We start from the raw sequence: 22,379 nt of genomic DNA, 5'->3' as shown, positions 1-22,379 counted from the left end.
TATGAACTATGTTAAGTCTCTAAATATGACCCAAGTAGCACAATGCACCATGTAGAAGTCATGTAACCCTTCTCAAAACTCTGCGGTCACATGCTTTATCCTTCCATAAGGTTTTGACTGTTCAACTGGTATGTTTATCACATTTTAAACTGTTAAAAATCAAGATTTATGCAGCCCTGTTGTTACTACATAGTTGCTTTATGTGGCTAACAATGCCATGAAGCACATTTTGGACTCATTCATCTGCAAGCAAAAAGTAGAAATTTCCATTACTCGTAGATGCATGTTTAATGATACATTTGGAGTTCGAACAGATTACAAAGCCTGAAAAGTGTGCAAACAAATGACTGTGCAAAACTTTCGAAATTGACAGAGAAAAAGAAATAGATTTAAGCTACTGTTAATGTTTTCGGTCGCTACTTAAGTTGCACACATCAGTTTTGCGTCAGAGACGCGGCTGCAGCTTGGATGCTTCAGTGCTGTCAGGTTGAGAGTTCCATGTTATCATTAAGCAGTGTGATAAGATAAAGGCAATATAGGATAAGAAGTGTACAACAGGGGAGAGGAACATATGCACATACGACATCAGAAGCAACACTGCCTAGTGACCTACCAAAAAATAATAAATCAAGTATAATTACCATAAAAGGAAAAATAAAGACAAAATGACAGTTTTTTTATGATATTTATTGATTTTTTATATTTATTGATTTTTTTTTCACATTTAATTTCTCCTTAATTACAAAAAAACAGAGGGGCTGGTTTTCAGGAGGGCCCAGACCCCTTGAGGCATAAAGCCCAAGTTGGCAGACCCTTCTACACCCATGAGAAGGTGGTCTGCAAGGGGGAGGGGAAGACCTCCTCACTGTAAAAAGCCTGACTTTACATGTCTCAATGTAATGTTCTTACATTTCCCATCTAAAAAAAAAAGCCAACATAGCACCATACACTTATTTACAAGATATTTTCAAAAAGTATTGTGAAATCAAAACTGATCACGTATTCCTGGCTGCAGCCAAGTATTCAGCCTGCAAGCAATCCTATCATATATGGGCATTCTTTGCTCAATACTTTGAATACTTTGGTACCTTTTTTTTTTTTAAAGTTGAAAACACCCATAAGTTCTTTTTTTTTCTTTTTTTGGTTCCTCAAAAAAGGGTTTTTTTTCCTTAACAAAAAAGAAAAAAAGCTCGACGTGTTGCACGACAGCCATTAGAGACTGCATCGGCACTGGAACAAAAACAACTCTCCACAGGAGGTAAAGCTGGAGCTCAGATGTCCATCTCAAACTGGTTATCGTCTGTTACAGAGACAGTGAGAGAAGAGAAAGACACGGAGATAGATAGTTAACAGTTGGTACGTCGAGCTCAACCACACCCTGATAACAGATGGCGGGGATGTCTGATATTCAAGCCACAGCCCTTATCAATACAACGTTTTCCAACTCCAAACAGCACTGGCTTAAAAGACAAACAAATACGTGAGCACAGTTCTTTAATCCATAGCCAATGGCGTATGCATGTTTACCCAACCAGACAAGGGGGACTGAGGAAAAATAGGTCACCGCTAATCCACCTGATCGTTAGCTTGACAGGAGCGAGGGAACCAGGTAGATGATGGATGGCTAGTCATTTTACTCCAAAACACACAGCCATCCCAGCTTGCCTGTGATGGCTGCATGCAGAAGCCAACAATCTGGTTACATTATCACACCACATTCCCTCTGCATGGTTGTTGCCAAAACAACAAGGTCCTTTTATCCCCTATATCCATCTCATCCTGTCCTCCCCATGCAGATAGCTTTTAAACATGCAGAATAGTCCATGTGACATAGGCAGCTGAGAAACAAAGTATCCTAAACAACCTGGGTTACCTTTACTTTCTCCTCAGCAAAAACAAACAGTACCTACTACTATCTAATACCAAGGAAAAAAATTATAGTGTTACACATGGATATGTTATGCGCACATTTATTACACTGTGTGCCAAGGTTGTTCGTTAAGTAATCAGCATTCAATAGGTGGATAGAAGGTCTTGAGGTGTGAGACTACGATGGCCTAGTTTTCCCCAAGAGGGCAACAGCTACTGGATACAGACTAGAACAGGGGTGTCAAACTCCAGGCCTCGAGGGCCGCAGTGGGTATCTGTTGCAACCGTACACTACACCACCTGATTTAATTAATTAGCTCACCTCCTGGATCAAGGAGGGAAAGGAACTAGTTTAATCAGGTGGTGTAGTGCATGGTTGCAACAAATACCTGCAGACACTGCAGCCCTCGGGGCCTGGAGTTTGACACCCCTGGACTAGAATAACATGTGGCGATGATGACTGAACTCATCTGGCTTCAAACCCCTGCCCGTTCCTCAACAGAGCATGTGCTTTGGAGTCAAAATGTAGGCATGGCAATGCCTGGACCTGTAGAAACACATTGCTGAATGTATGTGCTGTCATCAGAAGCCAAATGAGAGTCAAAACCCAAAAATGTGGTGTCATATTATGAGCCTTCAGTGTGTGTGTGTGTGTGGGGGGGGGGGGTCATAAAACATGGATCATACTTCATCCCCTCTGTCCCTGGAGAGTTGTCCTCCATGTTTGCACATACCAACTCATGATGGTATGTTTACTTGCTGGGTCAAATCGCTCCTCTTAATACATGCAAAAGCATGTATTAACCTATAGCTCTTGTGAGCCGAGTATGAGAAAGAAAGCATGTTTACCTGCTAGGTCCTTCTCCTCTTCCTCTATCTCCTCTTTGAGGTCCTGCAGTTTCCCTATGGGGTGTGTAGAAGGTACCGTTACCCCTGGGATCTGGGGAAGACAGCATGGGGGAGTCCGAGCGATGGGCGAGTTTCGACACTCCAACAGGAACTTCCTGTCATAGATGATTCTGGTACCTGAGGTGAGAGGGACATATTTGGATGTATCATAATGAATTGGGAAGAACCAAACTTTGACTTGCTGTTTGCAAAGATAATCAAATATAAAAGGTCCTGAATTTCTTAATAAATTGTTGGGGAACAAGTCAAACAGTGGGTCCTGTGGTGAGATTTAATATGATCCAAGAGACAACTCAGTATATCATACCGAGTATCTCAACAAATTGTATTTAAGGGTGTCATGTTTACTCCTCCACTACTGCAGAGGTATGGGAGGGGTGTGTGGGTGAGTGTGTGTGTGTGTGTATACGTGTTTGGTATGTGTCCAGCAGTTCTGTCGACCATGAGGCTGAACACACACACACACACACACACACACACACACACACACACACACACACACACACACACACACACACACACACACACACACACATCTCAATGCAGGGAATAGAGGGGAGAGGAGGGGGAGGAGGAGTAGGACAGAGGGGAGGGATAAAGGCTGCTGCTCCAGTCAGTTCTTGGAAATCAGAGCACAAGAAAACATTCCATCTTTGGCCCACGAGGCCATAAGATTTAAGCCATATGAGGCCTCCTTTGAGTTGGTTAAGGCTTTAGTGATGCCAATAGTGTGACCAGGTATTTAGATGTCAACAGCTTTCCTCATCAGCCCAAACAAGGAGCAACTCTTTACTTAAAAAAAAAAAAAGGAATAACATGCTCTATGCAGGGATATATCTACCCCCATGGCCAACTGCATATAGTTCCACTGTCCAGATGACTTTCCCAGTCCAATTATACTTGGTATCAATGTGTCAATTTAAGAACCCTACTGTTCTAATTAAATGGTCTGATGGCATGTATAAAAAAAAGAAAACTGTGATGGGTTGTTGTGATAAGGGTAACTTAGCCCAGCGCTTGACTGAGTCAGGGAGCGGCCTGCTATTGCGATCGTTCCAAAATGGAGTTGAACCACTATATACAATAACATGTCACCCTTTTTACACAAGGAAAACATGTTATGCAATGAGTACCTGGTAAACTGCCTGCCCCGGACAAAGGGGGAGGGGGGTAAAGCAGATGGAATGCAAACTAGCACCAGCAAGCAGTTCAGGGCAGCATAACTATGCAGGGCAGTTATGCAAAAGGGGACCTGTATTCAACCCCTTTGTTTAATGGGCACATGGCAGGGATCACCGTTAACACTTCAGCTTTATTTTACATCATTTACAAGATATGGCCATCTGAAATGTAAATGTATAGCTTAAGAAAACATCTTTTTTTTGTTTTAGGAGAGAAAAGAGCAGACATGCACCTTTCCACTGCCCCTCTGCAATGCATTATTGCATTCCCCTGCCCTTCATGGACATAATGTTCTCTACTGTGGATGAAATAGAAGGTGGAGGGGTTGACGGGGGTAGGACGGCCTGCCTCCAACTCCTCCACCACAACCAAGGCCAATCGCTTGGCAGTTCTACAACTGGAACCTCATACCCGCCCCCCGCCCCCCCAATCAGAGATCACGGGTTAGTTGGCTCCTATATAGTCGCCTGACGGCAACAGTGTTTTTCCTGCACTAGCTGCTGTGCCCAGAGTCAATATTATCATAGTATGAGCGACTTCATGACTTCCAAACATTTGATACGCCCATCAAAAACACTGGCGTTAAACTTTACCAAGCCAACAGCATGAAACAGGCCCGGGACAAGCAGAAAACACACCCGTGTGCAACATGAAACCAGCATGATACCGAGCAGGGTTCCCCGACAGCAGCCACACAGTAGATTCGTCTTCATTTTGGGAATCTTATTCATGCCAACGCAAGTTTTGACATTTCATTGCAAGGGACGTGTCGGGAGCAATCCTTATGCGCGGATGACATAGGCAAGAGTCGGAGCAGAAGCGAAAACGGAATAGAATAAGTACCGTTGAAGTCAATTATGTTTCTCTTTTCAAAACAAAGTCATTTGTTGACCGTCTCACACGTGCTGCGTCTATTTCGGTGGGCGAGTTGCTCTGCAGCGTCGCGCAGGAGTTGGCGGAGAGTTAGTGCTTGCATGCGCAAGCCTGCACAGACACACACACACACACACACATATATATATATATATATATATATATATATGGTCAAACTGCCTTCTCGGAAGTTGGCCGAAGAAAAGAGACAGTGACTTTATCGAGTCTGGCGGGTGGGGGTCCCGGACGTTGGTGCACTCTTACCTCCGGGCGTTGTGGAGAAAAGGGTGCCCCCGGGGGTCTGGCTGTAGCAGTCGGGGAGCTGAGACCAATCCTTCAGGGTCAGCACCCGAGTGGGAATGGGGCAGCTTTTCGCCTGATTCGTGTTGGTCGACATGGCTTCTGGGGGGGTCCGCGGTCGAAGCGAGATCGCTGCAAACACTTCGTCTTGGGCACAGCAGCCTTAATCTTGAATACGCTGGCAAATGACGCAACTGTGACTTCCGAAGTTATCCACCTTTAACTTGGTCGATAAAAAAAATCGCCTAAATTAAACCCCCGGCGGCTGGCGACGCGCTGTGTTAATTAACGCAGCGTTGACTGGCGATGTTTTTGAGTAGCAGCTAAAAGAGGCACGTGGGGGAAGAGGATTGGGGGCGAATGTTTTAAATCTGTAGTGACCGTGAGGGTGGAGTTAGATGGGGGGGGGGCGACATGACGAAAACGTGCATAAAAATCGAGTTTGCAAACACATCGCAAAAGCAATTTGATCATAATCAGTTACGTATAAGGTTGAACATGGAGTTGGCCAATATAGCCTAGTCTTCTCCTTTATTTATTTACCCCCCCCCCCATAATCACGGAACCTGAAGCGTTCCGGTCGTTCCTTTGCGCTTCATGGCCTTGCCAAACGCGCTTCAAATTCTGTTGCGCTGCTATTACCGCAAATACGGTACGCGCTTTGCTTTAGCGTTGCAGTGTTTGGTGGACCGGGCTTCGTAGCCTATAAACAATATTTTGGGGCGTCAACGACACGGAAAATGTGTTCTTCTACGTCACACCATGAAAGTTGATTCTTTAGCATAGTTTGTATCGTTAGAAAGCAGTATTAAAAACTGCATCGTGAAATCCTGTTTGATGAACGACCAATCTCACAAAAATGAAGTTTCTATTGAGACGTTTGGAATTTTGTTCAAAAATCCATCAGAATTCTATTCTTTATTTCCCTTTCTGTAGCATTGTCAGATATGAAGACATTTTACTGTGTTTTCCCCCACGTTATAAAATCCTATCGCCTCCAAAATCGGTATACAACTCCCGTCTGCTGTAAAAGGGAACCCTTGTAACAGACACCACGTGTTTACGACACGTCTTCTTCAGATTGAATGAATATGCATGTGGATCTTGGAGGGGATTTGATGATATTATAACTTAAAAATGACACAGTAAAATGACATGATATTTGGCCTGGCCACAGGAACCAATGTAAAGAACTGAAATCCATTGGAATTCTTAACTAGTAGTTTCGGAAAAGCTTTTAAGAAAAGGTTACATTTGGGAAATCCTTCAAGGTTATAGGGAGTCATGCAGGGTACTCTTAAGCACAAATCTTCGGAATGCTGTTGTGAAATTATTTGCTGCTGAGACGTGTTGAAGGACACTGTTGGATTTCTGGACTACCTATGTGTATCTGATGGCAGAGTTCTTTTTACGATATTATAACTTAAAAATGGCACTGTAAAATGTCTTCATATCTGACAATGTTGCAGAAAGGGATATAAAGGCGGGGGGGGGTCGGATTGATTTTTGACCTAACTATTCAAAATTGTTTTAATGAAAACTTCAATTCACAAAATTTTACCTAATTGTCATCGACCAAATAGGAAAGAATCAATTATCCTGATGTGAAGACGAAAAAACTTTTCGTGTTGCATGAGATCCAATAAAGTACCTCATGTGTAGAAAGTCTGAGCAGCTCCGCGCACAAAACGCCGCAACCATATATCGTATTTATCCTAATAGTAGCGCAACAGAAGCTGCCGAGCGACTGGCAAGACCACAGTTCTCCAATCGGTGGCTCGTTTGACCGCAAGTGTATGTTGGTCTGTTCTATTTTAAAACATCCTATACACGCATGGCAGCCATTTTCACGTGACAATTTTTCCTTAAACTTGGGTGATACTAGCCCATTGTGTGTTATATTTTCCCCATAAAGGTTGCAAATGAACTGTCAATTTGATAAATTTAACAATAATATTTTAAATGTCCCGTTTCTTCTTTTACATTTGAAGGCTAATACGTCATGATATTGTTTTTGTATTTTAGCGCACAGACCCAGAATTCAAGACTATCAACCTTCTGAAAATACAAAGTGAGCTCTGATGTCCTTAGTCCTCACCATTAATTAATACAATGGTTTGGCCATTCTAGCCCAGAAATCTCATTTTGAATTCTGGAAATACTTCACTGATTTTCATATGCTGGGGGAAATGTTGAATGCAGATTGTGCATGTTGTGTACCTACGCTCAAATGAGAAAAAAGTTCTACAAGTGAAAACAACACTTAGTGAAATCAAATGCCTGTTACATGCTTCCTACTTGTAACTTCTTCTTTTTTTAATGTTCACACAGGGATTAATAAACTTGGAACTTTTTTTTATCTTTCTCCTAGGCTTCCACGGTTTACAAAACATGCAAGCCCAATATTAATCTTACACCATATATGACAATACTGCCCCCTAACGTCTCTGTTAGTTATGACCCTGAGAGCAGGATAAGCGGTTCGGATGGATGGATAGACAACGCGGTTTGCGTTCGAGCTCACTCGTCAAGTCATAAATTTACCTCACTTTTGAAAGCTTTTGTGATCCAAACATTGTCGTGACGCCGACCGAGAAAATAGATATTTCTAGTCATTTGTAACTAAGGCAAGTGTTGTTGTACCTACACGATCAGTTTACAGCTGTCCTAGCACGCAGACAAGGACGTGGCAATTTTACAGGCCTTATGGTTTGTCTTCTATACTTCCACGTAAGCTGGTAAAGTCGACTGTCATTGATGTCGCTCGACTTTAGACTTGTAAATACGACGACCTATCATGATGCACATGCGCACTAACCAAAACACATGCAGAGCAGTTAACACGTCAAATAAAACCTACGGTGGTCTACAGATGCAAACTACCGCACTGTATAAACATAGACTACCACGTGTCGGTAGTATCTAAAATAAGAGTTCAACATTTCGTAATGAACATGGCACACTATTTCCAACTGAGTTCTTTGCAATTTGTTCGCGCATTGATAGATATTTGCAGATGTTTGCGCACTTTATTTTTTTATGAATCAAATTGGGTTGTAGTTCGTGTGTATGCGCTTGTGTAGTGACATTAAGTTGAATTGAATTTCCCTCTCTTTTTAAAAATCACCCCGGGGTATCAGTTCTATCAATAGAACTGTTTTGACTCAGCCCATAACAAGTGAGTGAATACCAAGGTTGTAAAAGGAAAGAGGCTGTCGGAAAGAATGATTACCCGCCATCACAGGTGTTTGAATCCCCTTATTGATTTTACCCCCACAGTTGCTTACGGCAGCGATCATATTCATAACCTTTATCTACGCCTACACGCTTGACTTTCACATCATCCAAAACTGTGCCTCCGGCATACGCTAAAAATGCCCCCATTTAATCATCCATTTCTCCACAGTTTCAGGGATTGAAACGACGTGATATTAATTTCAGTGAGGGTGCGTCATTTCCTGTAAACGTCCGAAATCACGAGGAAAAAAAACAACAGTTGAGCGTAACCTGCTACGATGCTCATTGGTCCAGAAATATGGAATCAGATGACGTATAGTTCCGGGTTTCTTGCGCTTGACAAAAGGTAACTTTCGGTCATTTTCCCTTGGCGAGTGAGTCAACTCGCTAACGGGGTTTGTCGGCGGGCGGCTGTAGAAGGTAAGAATGCGAGAAGCCTGCCAGCAAAAGCAGGGTATCGCTCATTAGTTGGTCGCCGTAATCCTGTTATAACTTATTACTGCGGCGATCCGGTGTTTAGCTGATGTGCGTGAAGGGTTCAGTTTCTTTGGGCAAATTCTGAAGTGGTTGTGGTACAATTGTTTTAGCATTGCTACGTGGATAGCGGCAGCAACGTGTGGCCGCCTCATCCATCCTTTCACAATCTTGTCATCCCCTCATCCCGGTGTGCGTTGTGGCCAGTGTTCATCTTTTTTTGTACAGCAAAGATGGTAACTAGTAGCGTCTCTTCCACCTCTCGGTGAAACGAAATCCGTACATGTTTTTCCTTTTTTACCCCCCCCCCCCGGTATTAATTTGTCATCATCTTGTCAGAGCATCGGTCCAGATTTGCGGACATAGGAGAAGAGAGACGAGAGCGTACACGGATTGCGGTGGAAATCAAGGAACCTCCTAGTTGTGTACCACACTATCCTCCGTTGGTACATCCATCCAAAATGGCTACCTAATGTAGTCATGGTAAAGGCAGTTTATTGTGGCAAGCGTACGCAGAAATTAAAATATTTGACTGAACTTCAGCACTGATGGCAAGGATGCCCCCCCCCATGGATCTTCCAACGGAGGATCATTTTCATATCAACGTTTTCAAACCTGCTCTACTAGACAATTTTCTCTGCACCAGGGAAATTGACTGTTTTGTTTTTTGGGGTTTTTTTGCAAATGAGTCCATTGCAATGCGTTCAAACCATTCAAGTTGCGTGGCATCCTTGTCTCGCTAGTTTCTTCAGTCGTCCCCAGCCATGCATTCACCAAGCAGAGCTTTACGCTGCAGTTTCATAGAGATGAGTATGTTTTCTGTTTACAGCTCTCAAGTGCTACATTGAAATAGACATCACATTAAGCCCAAAAGCTCGAACAAAACTTCCCTTGGGCCACAAAATCGACCTCCCCATTCATTCTTCATTTGCTTTCTTCATTTTTATAGTATTTTAAAAACCTATAGTATAGCATTTAAATCTCAATAAAAGGACTTCTGGCGACTCTCAGATATAGCTGACAGATGACCTGATAAAGCTGAGATACATATTCCTTTTGGTCTTCCCGAAATGCCATAAAGATTGTGCATCTTTCCAATCTGAAGCACATTACTGCTTTTGTATGTAGTCTTTTTACAACATTCATGCTCATTTTGTATCCTAGATGTACTGAATATGAATGCTAGATCAGTTTCGTTTGCTGTTGGTCCCTCAAGGACAGCTCTTAAGTTTTAGTTATTTTTCAATCTGTTGTGTGATTTTTCCAGTTTTCTGCCTGTTCTGTGACTTCTGGGGTTTAATTTTGCTCTGATGTTTTGAACCAGTTAAAATACAATAAGGGGACCCATGTAATTTCAGTGACATTGTCACCATGCACTATTAGGTTAAGAGCAGTTTGCCCTCGAGTTGCCTCTCCCAGACCACTGAGTGGGGTGAGTCTGATGAGTGATGTCATTGGTTTTCTGTGTCTTGATCCTCTCCAGTTTAACTAACAGGGTTGTGGCCAGTGGCTGTTTTAGTCAGTGTATCTGATATTGCTGTGTTGGTTCTACAACATCTTAATTAATGTTACTTGAGGACCGTCATTTGACTAATCACGTTGTTGTGCTGTCGTGCCTTTGCAACTCCGAGGAAAAAGACAGTTGTGGGACTAGGTTCTGGGTTAGTGTGGGTTAGCTATCAGTTACTGTTAGGTTAAGGTAAGTGTTAGATTTAGGTTAGGTTGAGGTTATGTTGAGTTAGCTTTGGTATTTTTCTGGTCTTTTTCCCCAATCGCAAAGGCACAACATCACAACAACGTGATTGGTCCGTTGCAGTTATGGTCCTGGAGTAACATTAATTATGGTGTTTTGGGAACAACGCCAACATGTGATCATGCTGTTTGATCACCGTTGTTGTATCTCAAAACACTACCCATATCACCCTGACCCTTTCAGCCTAATCTCATACCGTCCTCTAGTGCTGAAATGAGAATAGGCATTTTCATTTTTTGATTTAGCCTTTGCATATAAGGGATTACTTAAGGACGCAAGCAAGGTCATTTGCATTCTTGAGATACACCCCATTTAGCTGAGGATATAATACTGTATCGAAGACTTGCAAACATAGAGTATGTGGTATACTGATAGACTGGTGAATCCTTCAAGCTATGGGGAAATACTGAATAAAGATCTTTGCTGGCATTGTCAGTGCAGTCCTGAGTAAGTGAACATCTTGAGATTGGTTTGAATTACTTTCTAAAACAGATTTAAACCCAAGGTGAGAGAGATATTGCCCTTTAACTTTTTTGGGTCGTGCATTTTTCAGTTCACAATTGTGTTTTGTTTGGGTGCTGCTTTTGAGGAAAATGAGGAGCTAGACATACCACTTCCTCTTAAATGTTGTTGGCATGTGACTGATTCTGCATTGAGACAAATGTAATAAAAAGTTATCTAACGAAAAGCAATCCCTCCTCTCCTTGTTTATTTTTCTGATGTTAAGAGTCCTCTTATGATTTTCTCCTCTTTCCAACTTTAGGTCTGACTTTTGGGGAACTAGTGAACAAGATATCTTCGTCCCAGCTTTAAAGCTGGCTTATTACGGGTTTTTGAACTCTTGCAGTCCTGTTGGCTGAAGACTTTGCTCTGCATCAGTTTTACCCTTTGACAAACCTCCTCTCACAGTCCGCAACTTCCTACCAAAACTCAACTCTCATCCAAAACTAAACTGATCCCTTATTGCACACTTTCCACTTTCCCTCCACACAAAGCCGTCCAGTGACCATTATGGGTCTTCAATCAGACTCTGCCCTCCAATGCATCCTCCTTTTCCCACTGCACCTTTTGATATGGGTATATTCCGTCCTCTCGTTCCTTCCCTGGTACTACATCACCAATGCTGGGCAAAAGAAGACCCTGTCTCAGCGGCTCAAGGCCCGCTCCACCTCCGGCAGTACAGAGGGGTCCTACCGCTCTGTTGACCACTTTGACTATCTGGCCAAGGAAGACTTCCCAGGCAAGGACACTCTGGATAAGCTATTTGATCACGCTGTGCAACGCTTTGGGCAGTCACCATGTCTTGGCACAAGAGATATACTGAGTGAAGAGAATGAGACCCAACCCAGTGGTAAAGTATTCAAAAAGGTATACATTTTTATGTTTCATGATATTGATCAAGGATTTATCATTGAATGTCAGGCAAAAGTCTAATTTTAGCAACTGACTCTTCTTCCTGCTAGTTGATCCTGGGGGAGTATCATTGGCTGTCCTACCGGGAGGTGGACGCTATTGTCAGTGAGTTTGGTAATGGTCTGGCAGCTCTTGGTCAACAGCCTAAAAGTACTTTGGCCATCTTCTGTGAGACGAGAGCAGAGTGGATGATTACAGCCCAGACCTGCTTCAGACACAACTTCCCATGTAAGGATGTTCTGCTGTATTGTTCAGGTGACAATTATGCCACTACCTACTGTTTTAACTCACTCATTTTCATTATTTTATTCTGCAGTGGTGACATTCTATGCCACACTGGGAGAGGAGGCAGTGGCATTTGGGCTGAACGAGGCAGGAGTCACACATCTCATCACCAGCAAAGAACTGCTCGAGACTAAACTTAAGGTCAGCTAATGCCTTTGCAGCTTAAAATGGTTGTCCTGCTAAATCACCTAATTAGTGCAGCACATTGGAAACTGAATTTTTAATTTTTTTAAATTAAAAATAAATGAAAAACGGAAAACTCATTAAGGTTCAGAGTAACTTGCTAACTGCAAGCATTTGAGCACTGTGCATATTGCTTCAAATTCCTGCAAAGCTCATTGGGTAAGCAAGTGAATGCAAATTTCCTGGAACTGGCAGTGTAGCATCCACTAAGATTTATCTGAATAGGAAAAGATAGTTTCTTTGTTGTTCAAGCATCTGTGTTGCAGATTAATTTCCAAGACAGTGCTGTTTTGGTGGGGAGTAAAAGAGGCTACTCTTTGTTGTTGTTTTTTTTTTCTTTTTATAAAGGAAAGTCTTGACATGCCCAAAGGCTAATGTGTATAATCTATATTTCAAAAAACCCTAGATATAAGATAATGTCGGACGTCATCCATTATGCTTTTTGCCTTGTCTAACTAATTGCACTCCCCATGGCTAGAGAAGACTGAAACTGAAGAAAAATATAATTTTAACGTGATACTTAGTTGATATCCGTTCAGAAGTTCTCTTTGCTTCCCCCCAGGGTCATCTACAGAACAGTGAACTTATTTGGACCCTATATATTGTTTTGCTCTAGAGCTCTTTAACAGGGCATATCTGTGCCATTATTTTGGGCTAGATCAAGTCTGCCAAATAGAGGATGTAATCTCCAACTTCTAGGCCTTACTGATACAGATTTTAAAAAAATATACTGTGTTATATCTGTGTGCTGACTTGCGAAACCTTCCGGTGTCTTTTAACAGTTGATCATTTGATGTATGTCTTGCTGTGACATCAGTTCCACTTTCTTTGTCTTTGTCCAGAGTGTGCTTCAGCAGATCCCAAAATTGAAGCACGTGATTTTTGTGGACCAGAAAAAAGGGAGCATAGAAGGCTACCCAGCAGGACTCTCCATTCACAGCATGCAGGCTGTCCGAGAACTTGGGGCACTGCCTGAAAACTGTAAGTATTGCTTTGTATGGTGAGCTTGGTTGTTTTTCTGTGATACGGAAGCATTTCATTTGATTTATGCCAGACTTGTTTATGATTTTGTTTTTTCTATGCATATTTTCTTTTGCTCACATTTCCATATACCTCACTGTGTGGCTTAATACAGAAGCTTGTTAACTGAAACAAAATTAGAGTACACTTGCAAAAGAATAACGTGTCAGGACTGCTTAAACAATTACCGTCTGTCTTCCAGCGAACAGGCCAGTGGTGAGGCCTCAACCTTCAGACTTGGCCGTGGTTATGTACACCAGTGGTTCCACAGGCAGACCCAAAGGAGTCATGATCGTTCACAGTAATCTAATTGCTGGTATGACCGGCCAGTGTGAACGCATCCCTGGACTAGGGTGAGACTCAGCAGTGATAACAATGCCTTTAATTTTGCATGTACAGGGCTAACTTGTATTACAACACACTATTTGCTTCCTTCTCTCGACTTCTGTGTAGGGTAGGGTGATAACGACCGAATCAGATATCACTGTGTGACTGAATACATAATGTGACAATGTTTTGGGGATGACAATTGGCGCTTTCATAAGATAATTAAAACTGGGTTGATTCCTGGGAATTGTGATCCCAGTAAAACCCGGGATTTTTTGCCAGAATGCATGCATTCCCTTTTCCAGGAATTTTTTTTTGTGGGAACTGGGGAAATTTTACCCCCTCATGCTGCCCTCCCCTCTATGAACAGGTTTGTGTGAAACTGAGTTGTGAAATGAGTGAACTGTAGGTCCAAATCTGCCCCCTTTAGTCTGCGTGTGTGAGTGTGTGTTGTATGCAAATGCTGAAAAGTAATTTGTTTATTGAAACAAAGCCCCCACATTTCTTTAAACCGCAACTTTTGTAAATAGTGACCCTAAAGGAACCGGCTAACTGCAGAGAATCAGTTAGCTATGAAAGTGCACTTTAATAGAAAAAAATAACAGGCCTATTTGGACAACAGGTAGCATTAGGCCCACCACTGCCCATGTGAAGCAGAGTGCCACTTTGTTTTCAGTAGCCTGTCATTTTGTAGTTGAAACAAGTGCCATGTTGAGGTGTCTAAGTGGCGTGGCAGCCTATTCCATTGCCTACCAACACAGGGATCGCCAGTTCAAATCCCCGTGTTACCTCTGGCTTGGTCGGGCATCCCTACAGACACAATTGGCCGTGTCTGTGGGTGGGAAACCGGATGTGTGTGTCTCCTGGTCGGTCGGGGCGTCTGCTCAGGGGGGAGGGGAAACTGTGGGGAATAGCGTTATCCTCCCATAGGCTACATCCCCCTGGTGATACTCTCCACTGTCAGGGGAAAAGAAGTGGCTGGCAACTCCACATGTATTGGAGGAGGCATGTGGTAGTCTGCAGCCCTCCCCGGATCAGCAGAGGGGGTGGAGCAGCGACTGGGATGGCTCAGAAGAGTGGGGTAGTTGGCCAAGTATAATTGGGGAGGAAATACAAAAAAAAAAAAAAAGTGCTGTGTTGGTTTGCGTTGATGGGTGAGCCATTCGGTTTGGTAATTCATTCTTATCAAAGTTGTAGCCTAAATGTTTCTTTCATTTGTAGGCTATATTTTGTGTACAATTTGTGACTGCCTATGCTATGCTCAAACAAAATGAACAATTTTGGAATATAAACAGTGATATCTATTTATTTCTTAACACTAGAACGAACGGGATTTCACTCCTACCTAAAATGATCATGGGCTGTCAAAATGATGACCGGTTTTTAAACTCCATATTCTGTCAAGATAAATACCCAATTGAGATATTAATGCATTGCATATGTTAGTATGTCTGTGGGGAAATTCAAATGACTTAACACCAAAATTAAAATTTTAACAACTATAATTCTATTTTTCAAACAATTGAAACTTCAGAGAGACATGGTCCAACTTGAATAGCAAAATTGAAAAAGTGGAAAATATTACCTGAAAAACCAAATGGAAAACGCGTATTGCTAATCTAATAAGGCATATAAAACATGAAATGTAAAAAACGAACTGAAAATAAATATTGAAACAGTCCCAAACAACGACCAGAACTTAAAAACTACTAGAACCACGGTTTGTCAAGATCACGGTTGTCAAGATAAATATTCAGTTGAGATATTAATGCATTGCATATGTTAATATGTTTGTTAAGAAATGTTTGACACCAAAATTCACATTTTAACAAATTTAATACTATTTTTCAAACAATTTAAAATGGCCGCTGTCCAACGCCTGTAAATACAGCAACACCGCGGTGGTAGTCATGGTGCGTCTGTAACCAGACATATTGGCAATAATCAAAAACCACGTTTAGACTATTTCTGTGCACTGGAGAACGCTAGTGTGTTTCTAGGACAGATCAATGAACTTCACGAAGGAAATGATGCGACCAACACACGTCGTAAATAGTGACATGGCGCGCATGATCACGCACAAATTACGAGCGGCCTTTTTGACAGCTTGTGGTCATTTTAGGTAGATCTTATCATAATTTTTTTTGCGGTTGATCTAAAACTAATTTTAATGCAAATATATGCAATTTTAGGAGCATTCACAGAGCGGCAGGTCTATCTTCTTTTTCTTTTTTTTTTTTGCAGTTATTAAACTTTGAAAATCCAAAACCATCAAAATGACGACCTTGGTCTGAATACTATTATTACTATTTAACCTAATGGATATTAAAGAATGGCAACAGAAAAAAAATTTTGTGATTATATTTTTGCTACTGGCGGCCTGTCCAGCATGTCTTCCCACCTGCCGCCCAATGACTGCTGGGATAGGCTCCAGCATCCCCGCAACCCTGAGAGCAGGATAAGTGGTTTGGATAGTGGATGGATGGATGTTTAAAAGTTTATCATCTCTTTAGTTGGATGTTGAAATCTGAAACACAATGGGCTTGAAGAGGAAAGGGCTGGACCGAATCTGGTTGGAAAAGGTCCAGCTAGATTTGGTTGGCACCGATCAGAACACTGTAGGAGTGTCTCACATTGGTTAGTCCAGACCAAATTAAAGGTACCTCTTTCGCATTGTGCTGACCTCCAGTTTGGGTCTTCTTGGTGCCCCAGCTGGGAAAAAAAAGACTAGGTTAAACCCTGGTGCACACACAGTATGACAGAAGATGAGATTTCTGCACCTTAACTTCATTTTCTTACCTGCTCTTGTGTTCCACCAGGCAAAAGGACACTTACATAGCTTACCTGCCCCTGGCTCATGTTCTGGAAATGACAGCGGAGATCTCCTGTGTGACATATGGCTGTCGGATCGGTTACTCCTCACCTCAGACACTATCAGACCAGGTATCCCCAACCACTAGATTGGTGTACCAGAGGGGCATAATACTGTTTGTTATTAATTGCACTGAGTGCTACTTGCACATAGCACCATCAGCTTAATCTGTATTGCAGTTTAGGGGTTATGATTGTCTGCAACTCTTTTCCCCCCCATCTTTTACTCTAGTCCACCAAGATAAAAAAAGGAAGTAAAGGGGACTGCTCTGTACTTAAACCTACCCTGATGGCAGCTGTACCAGTAAGTAACCTTCTTTTGCTTGTCATTCACTCCTTCATTAAATCAGTCTTTCACTCTTACCTTCCCTGCTTTTGTGGTTTGACCATTTGGCTCTGTACATGTGACATACCACCGTTTTTTTTGCCAGGAAATCATGGACCGTATCAACAAGAATGTGATGAGCAAAGTGCAGGAGATGAATTACATTCAGAGAACGCTGTTTACACTCGGCTACAACTATAAACTGGAGCAGATTAAGAGGGGCTATGACGCACCACTCTGCAATAGGTAAGAGCCTGCTCAGTCTACCTATATAGTGCCATGGAGTATAGAACAATTATGTTGTTTCCCATAAAATCAAGCACACGTCAGGAAAACATATAACCTTATAAAACTAAACGGGATCCAAGTCTTCAGTGTTCTAATTCTTCAGTCAGTCACATCCCGTTTAAACCTGGCATGAGAATGTACCATGAATGATTAGATGGTTATCAGATTTCACTTAGTCACAGATAAATCCTGCTGAAAACGCACTTACAGTAAATTGGGAACAGGTTGTAATCTGATTGCTTAAGCTACCTAAGGAGGTATAAATGGTTTACAAATTAGTCATTTCTGCTGTTTCCAGGTAATGCTCCTGCTGCATAGGAAAACGCTCAAGTGCAATCGGATTTGCTCTTTTCTTGGTTACCAGAGACACATTTTTGATAACAAGTGTAAATGCAACATGGATATATCCTCCATGATATGTTCTACACACAAGTCGCATAAAAAGCCAACTGCTTTGTAGGCCTCTGATACCCGTTTGTCTCTACAGGCTGCTATTCCAGAAGGTGCGAGGTCTGCTGGGAGGGCGGGTGAGAATGATGTTGTCAGGAGGGGCTCCTCTGTCCTCAGCCACTCAGAGATTCATGAATATATGTTTCTGTTGTCCTGTTGGCCAAGGCTATGGCCTAACTGAGACCTGTGGAGCAGGCACCATTACAGAGGGTAAGAGGAAGTTCAAACCAAGAAGGAGGAGTGGAGAGGGGGAACAAAAAGTGGTTAGTAAGGACATGGTCCTTAGTTACATTTCAGTTAAGTTCATGTGTCTTGATTTACAGTTGCGGACATCAGCACTGGTCGTGTTGGAGCTCCTCTAATTTGTTGTGAGATCAGACTCAGGGACTGGGTTGAAGGTATGGAAGGGAAACTTATGTTTAACACAAACTTCCAGTATTTTGCATTACTGGACAGATCATTTGATGATACAGGTCTGCATCTTTTTAGGTGGCTACACAAACGAGGATAAGCCTCACCCAAGAGGGGAGATCTTGATTGGTGGTCCCAACGTAACCATGGGTTACTACAGGAGTGAGAGCAATGATCAGGACTTCTTTGTTGATGACAAAGGTCAGCGGTGGTTTTGCACTGGGGATGTGGGAGAGATCCATCCTGATGGCTGTCTACAAATAGTAGGTATGTGTGACTTGGGTCATCTGATGCTGATTATGAAGGGCCCTTCATTCATTCTTTATCTCATAGCATTTTTTGAGTGCTTTCGTACTTGAGTCAATTTGCTCATTTGCACTTAATTTCATACCGCCAACATGACTTTGTATTTGGGTTTCTCATTTAGACCGTAAGAAAGACTTGGTCAAACTGCAGGCAGGGGAGTATGTGTCCCTAGGGAAAGTGGAATCTGCACTGAAGAACTGCTCCCTTATAGATAACATCTGCGCTTATGCAAACAGGTAAGTCAGCTTTGTTTATTTGTTTATTTAGAGAAAGTGGTTTATTTAGAGGAAGTGGACCTAGCTGTGTGTTTTCTTCAAAAGCTGTGTATTCTTACACTGCTATACACAATTATCACCTGAGTTTTGCCCTTGGAGCAGCTGTGCTGCTGCAGTAGAGGAATAAAGTACCTTGCTCAACTGCAACATGTGATATGCTTTTTACTACCTACATTATTCCAAACAGTCTGCTGATTTGAACGAGTGACCATCATAAAATATCATAAGCCTGCTTCCTTCAACTCCAGGATCAAGGCTACACTCCCTCATGGACTGTAGATTGTGCATCTGACTTTTAACTGTGAACTCTAGTTAAAGTCAACACTCTGTCTGTCCTTGCAGCGAGCAGAACTACATTATCAGCTTTGTGGTGCCCAATCAAAAGAAGCTAACAGAACTGGCCAAACAGAGAGGCATAGAAGGAACATGGGAGGAGATCTGTACCCACCCTGATATGGAAAGAGAGGTTTTAAGGGCGATCAAGCAAGTTGCGGCTACCAGTAAGGGACTTATGTCATGATACTGTAATATGGCTATGTTAATAATCACATCTATTCAGAGGTCTCTGTTTTTCACATCCCAGTAACTGCTAATTGTTGTAATTTTAGTTATAATTTAATAATAGTAACAGCAGCAGTGTTAATGATTCCTATTGTAGTAAAAATAAAAAAATGCTTTAAATGATTCTGCTAGCCTAAGCTCCAAAGGCAGGTTGTTCCAGGGCACAGGGGTCCTGATGGCAGAAGGCTGTTGACTTTTGGTCTTGGAGAGGCAGAATCATGAATTGTGTTTGGGTTGATGTGGGTGATCATCACTGATCTCTCTTCATTTCCCCCCTTTTTATCTGTAGTTAAACTCCAACGTTTTGAGATCCCCATGAAGGTGCATCTGAGCTCAGAGCCGTGGACCCCTGAAACAGGTCTGGTCACCGATGCTTTCAAGCTGAAGAGGAAAGAGCTTAAGAATCACTATCTCCACCACATTGAGAGAATGTATGGGGGTAAATAAACTCGAAAACCTCCCCCACAGAGTTCCCTTTTTGCTAGAATTCATCTGTGTTTGTGTAAATAATGTTTCAGGTTTCCATATGAGTTTTTGAGCTTTGTGTCCCCCAAGCATACAAATGAAAACCATTTGAACACAAGCTGAAGCTGTAAAGTTGTAGTTGTTGGCTAAACTGTTCTTTTCATTCTTGTGCTTAAAAAAACAGTATTGATTGTCAGAGTTGCACCCGGAGGGCATCTCTTATTTATTAAAAAATGATCAGACCATAACAGCGCTTAACTGCCATCCACATAAATCTTTGTACCCGTTTTGTAACTGATATTCCAAGTATCGGTTTCGTCTGTGTGATATTAATGCATTGTTGTTACTGGTTCCGTTAAAACTTTAACAGTTATATAATGTTTAAATAAGAGGCCTACATAATGTGTTTAAATAAGAGGCCTATGTTGCTTTTTATTGAGGTTTAGGAGTAGTGATGTTACTGTGCCTTCAGTCTGCACAGCAGTCAAGCAGAAGTGGGAGGCACCTAGATCAAAAGGCAAATGTTGCAGTGATTTATTACATGGATGGCTAAACTGCCAGTAATGTTTACCAGGTGTTCTAGAGAAACGTTGACCATGACACCGGTTCCTAACTGGACGCGATGCGAAAAAGCAAACATCAGATTGTTTTCCCCAGTGAAGTTGTCCTAACCTGTTCCGTGCACCAGCAAATTTGAAAAATCACTCGCCCTGGAAGGGATGGGCAACATGACCCAGAAAGGGCCGGTGTGGGTGCAGGTCTTTGTTCTAACCCAGCAGTTACACACCTGAGTCTACAAATCAAGGTCCTTGGCAAAGACTTTTGGTTGACTAATAGAATCGGGTTTGTAACGGCTTGGTTGGAACAAAGACCTGCACCCACATCGGCCCTTTCTGGATCATGTTGCCCATCCCAGTGTGAAGTTTCACGCACTTGTTCCACCTCCAGCCTATTGTCATTGGTCAAAATTGACGCCGACTTCTTTGATGTTTCCATTTCCTCTCCAGTCAGCCGTAACACCAGCCAATAATGAAAGTGTAACTTCTCCCCCGGTCTGAGCCCAACTCCTCCAACTGCATAATTTTGACAAAATGCTAAAAAGTGGGCAAGGGGCTGAGAGCGGGGGCGGGGTGGGGTGCGTGGATGTGTGAGGCAGGAATAGCTGCAGAGATCCATGAGACGGACCCAGCGCTTTGCCAGCTCGCCTTCACACATCGCTGTACCGAGTCCCCTCCACCAGTCCACCGTCCGCTATGCCCCGACCACCGTGACGTGGATGCGATGCAGACAGAAGGAGTCCCCTCTGGACGGGCCATGGCTTTCCGGCGGTGGAGAGGCGGGCATAGGGGCAACTGCTTCCCCAGCCCGACCAACCCAGTTGTCCAGTGGTGCCTCTACAGCCGTCAAAAGCACAAGTCCCCGAACCATTGCACCAAAATTGAGAATGATGAAATAATATAACTGTAAATTGAGAGAAGTTCAAAAGGTTGGTAGAAAATGTAATAAAGCCGCAAGGTTAGCAAGTAAACCCCTCTAAACAATGATTATACTTGAAAATGAGCGCGGTTTCACAGACTCACACTCAAGCCCCCAGCCCAACCTGTGCATAAGGGGCACTAACTTTTTTTTTTCTTCCCATGATGTAGTAAGTCCCAACCGGTCGACTGTACGTCAGCATTGGCCTTGTAAGGTTCAGGGCTGAGATTTAAAACAGTAGATGGCGTGTTGAGCCATTTCCAACCCATGAAACCCGATTTTTATAAAATTGGGGAGAAATGTCAAGAATTGATCTGCTACGTCACCGTAGTTATATTCAGCTTACAGCTCAATTAACACGTTTAAATGTCATTTAATTACAGAAATTAAATGACTGAGGAAATAATTAAAACTTAAAATCACGTTAGTTATGAATAAACTTTACAAGCGGTGCCAAAAAAAAAATCACCCCCTCCTCGCCTGTGACATCACTCCTATATATCTGGACAATTTTTCGCACTCCAACCGCTAAGAGTTCGCTCACTCGCTGTATGTTAGGAAGGTGTGAGATGGTGATGGGCCACTAATTAGGACTATTTGTCTCGCCATACTGTTACTATGCTATCCTGGTCTACCGTGATTATTTTATATGCTTTATTTTTTGTCAAAATGCATTGGGACTGTCTGACCAAATGTGTAGACACATACATGACTCAGGAAGATTAAAATAGCAAATGTTTTAGTATATGAAACGGTCGAGTGGTATATTTATATAGAAAGCACATTGCCAAACTCCTGTCCTCCTGTGTGCACCTTAATATTTATTTGGGCAAGCATGCTGAACTCTTAAGATGCTTTTAACCAAAACCTATAGTGATAACTGGCATACTGTAACACAGTGCATATTTTACCTCAACAATTTTGTTTGAAATGTTCCGTCAAAATGTTTTCACTATAATATGGGAATGTTTTTGTTATTTTCTTTGGCAGTTATTTTATCAAAACTTTGAGAACATGGACTTTGGCAGTCATTTTACAACGTTCTTCTGCGATACTGAAAATATTTATTCCATCATTAAGACCACTTGCTTTGTTTGTTTGTTGCGTTTGTGGTGAATAAATGTCA

The 22,379-nt window shown here is 42.3% G+C and overlaps 2 protein-coding genes across 2 annotated transcripts; one reads left to right on the top strand and one right to left on the bottom strand.

Moving 5' to 3' along the window:
* Positions 1 to 285: 285 nt before the first annotated feature.
* eif4ebp3l (eukaryotic translation initiation factor 4E binding protein 3, like) lies at positions 286 to 5,484 on the bottom strand. Its single transcript, XM_056281400.1, has 3 exons — positions 5,098 to 5,484; positions 2,719 to 2,895; positions 286 to 1,300 (listed from the first exon to the last, which is right to left on the bottom strand). The coding sequence occupies exons 1-3, from the start codon at positions 5,228 to 5,230 to the stop codon at positions 1,272 to 1,274; spliced, it is 339 nt and encodes a 112-aa protein (XP_056137375.1). The 5' UTR covers positions 5,231 to 5,484; the 3' UTR covers positions 286 to 1,271.
* Positions 5,485 to 8,720: 3,236 nt separating this feature from the next.
* On the top strand, positions 8,721 to 22,358 carry acsl4a (acyl-CoA synthetase long chain family member 4a). The gene is made up of 15 exons (XM_056284432.1): positions 8,721 to 8,790; positions 11,361 to 11,965; positions 12,061 to 12,238; positions 12,327 to 12,436; positions 13,321 to 13,459; positions 13,701 to 13,851; positions 16,645 to 16,768; positions 16,929 to 17,000; positions 17,128 to 17,267; positions 17,797 to 17,969; positions 18,083 to 18,157; positions 18,249 to 18,437; positions 18,598 to 18,712; positions 19,094 to 19,251; positions 19,602 to 22,358. Exons 2-15 carry the CDS (start codon positions 11,609 to 11,611, stop codon positions 19,757 to 19,759), a joined length of 2,139 nt encoding a protein of 712 aa, XP_056140407.1. The 5' UTR covers positions 8,721 to 8,790; positions 11,361 to 11,608; the 3' UTR covers positions 19,760 to 22,358.
* The last annotated feature ends 21 nt before the right edge of the window (positions 22,359 to 22,379 follow it).

The sequence above is a fragment of the Lampris incognitus genome, chromosome 1 (genome assembly GCF_029633865.1).
Source record: "Lampris incognitus isolate fLamInc1 chromosome 1, fLamInc1.hap2, whole genome shotgun sequence".
In the NCBI taxonomy this organism is placed as follows: Eukaryota; Metazoa; Chordata; class Actinopteri; order Lampriformes; family Lampridae; genus Lampris; species Lampris incognitus.
Note: the sequence above shows the minus strand (reverse complement) of the source record. Positions and strands in the feature narration are given on the sequence as shown.

Excerpts from the sequence above, each read along its gene's own strand:
- eif4ebp3l (XM_056281400.1), bottom strand. The coding sequence starts at position 5,230 with ATGTCGACCAACACGAATCAGGCGAAAAGCTGCCCCATTCCCACTCGG. Across the intron at positions 2,896-5,097 it reads TTTCTCCACAACGCCCGGAG|GTACCAGAATCATCTATGAC; the intron begins GTAAGAGTGCAC and ends CTCTCACCTCAG. Across the intron at positions 1,301-2,718 it reads AGAGGAGAAGGACCTAGCAG|ACGATAACCAGTTTGAGATG; the intron begins GTAAACATGCTT and ends TCTCTGTAACAG.
- acsl4a (XM_056284432.1), top strand. The coding sequence starts at position 11,609 with ATGGGTCTTCAATCAGACTCTGCCCTCCAATGCATCCTCCTTTTCCCA. Across the intron at positions 11,966-12,060 it reads GTGGTAAAGTATTCAAAAAG|TTGATCCTGGGGGAGTATCA; the intron begins GTATACATTTTT and ends TCTTCCTGCTAG. Across the intron at positions 17,001-17,127 it reads CCCTGATGGCAGCTGTACCA|GAAATCATGGACCGTATCAA; the intron begins GTAAGTAACCTT and ends TTTTTTTGCCAG.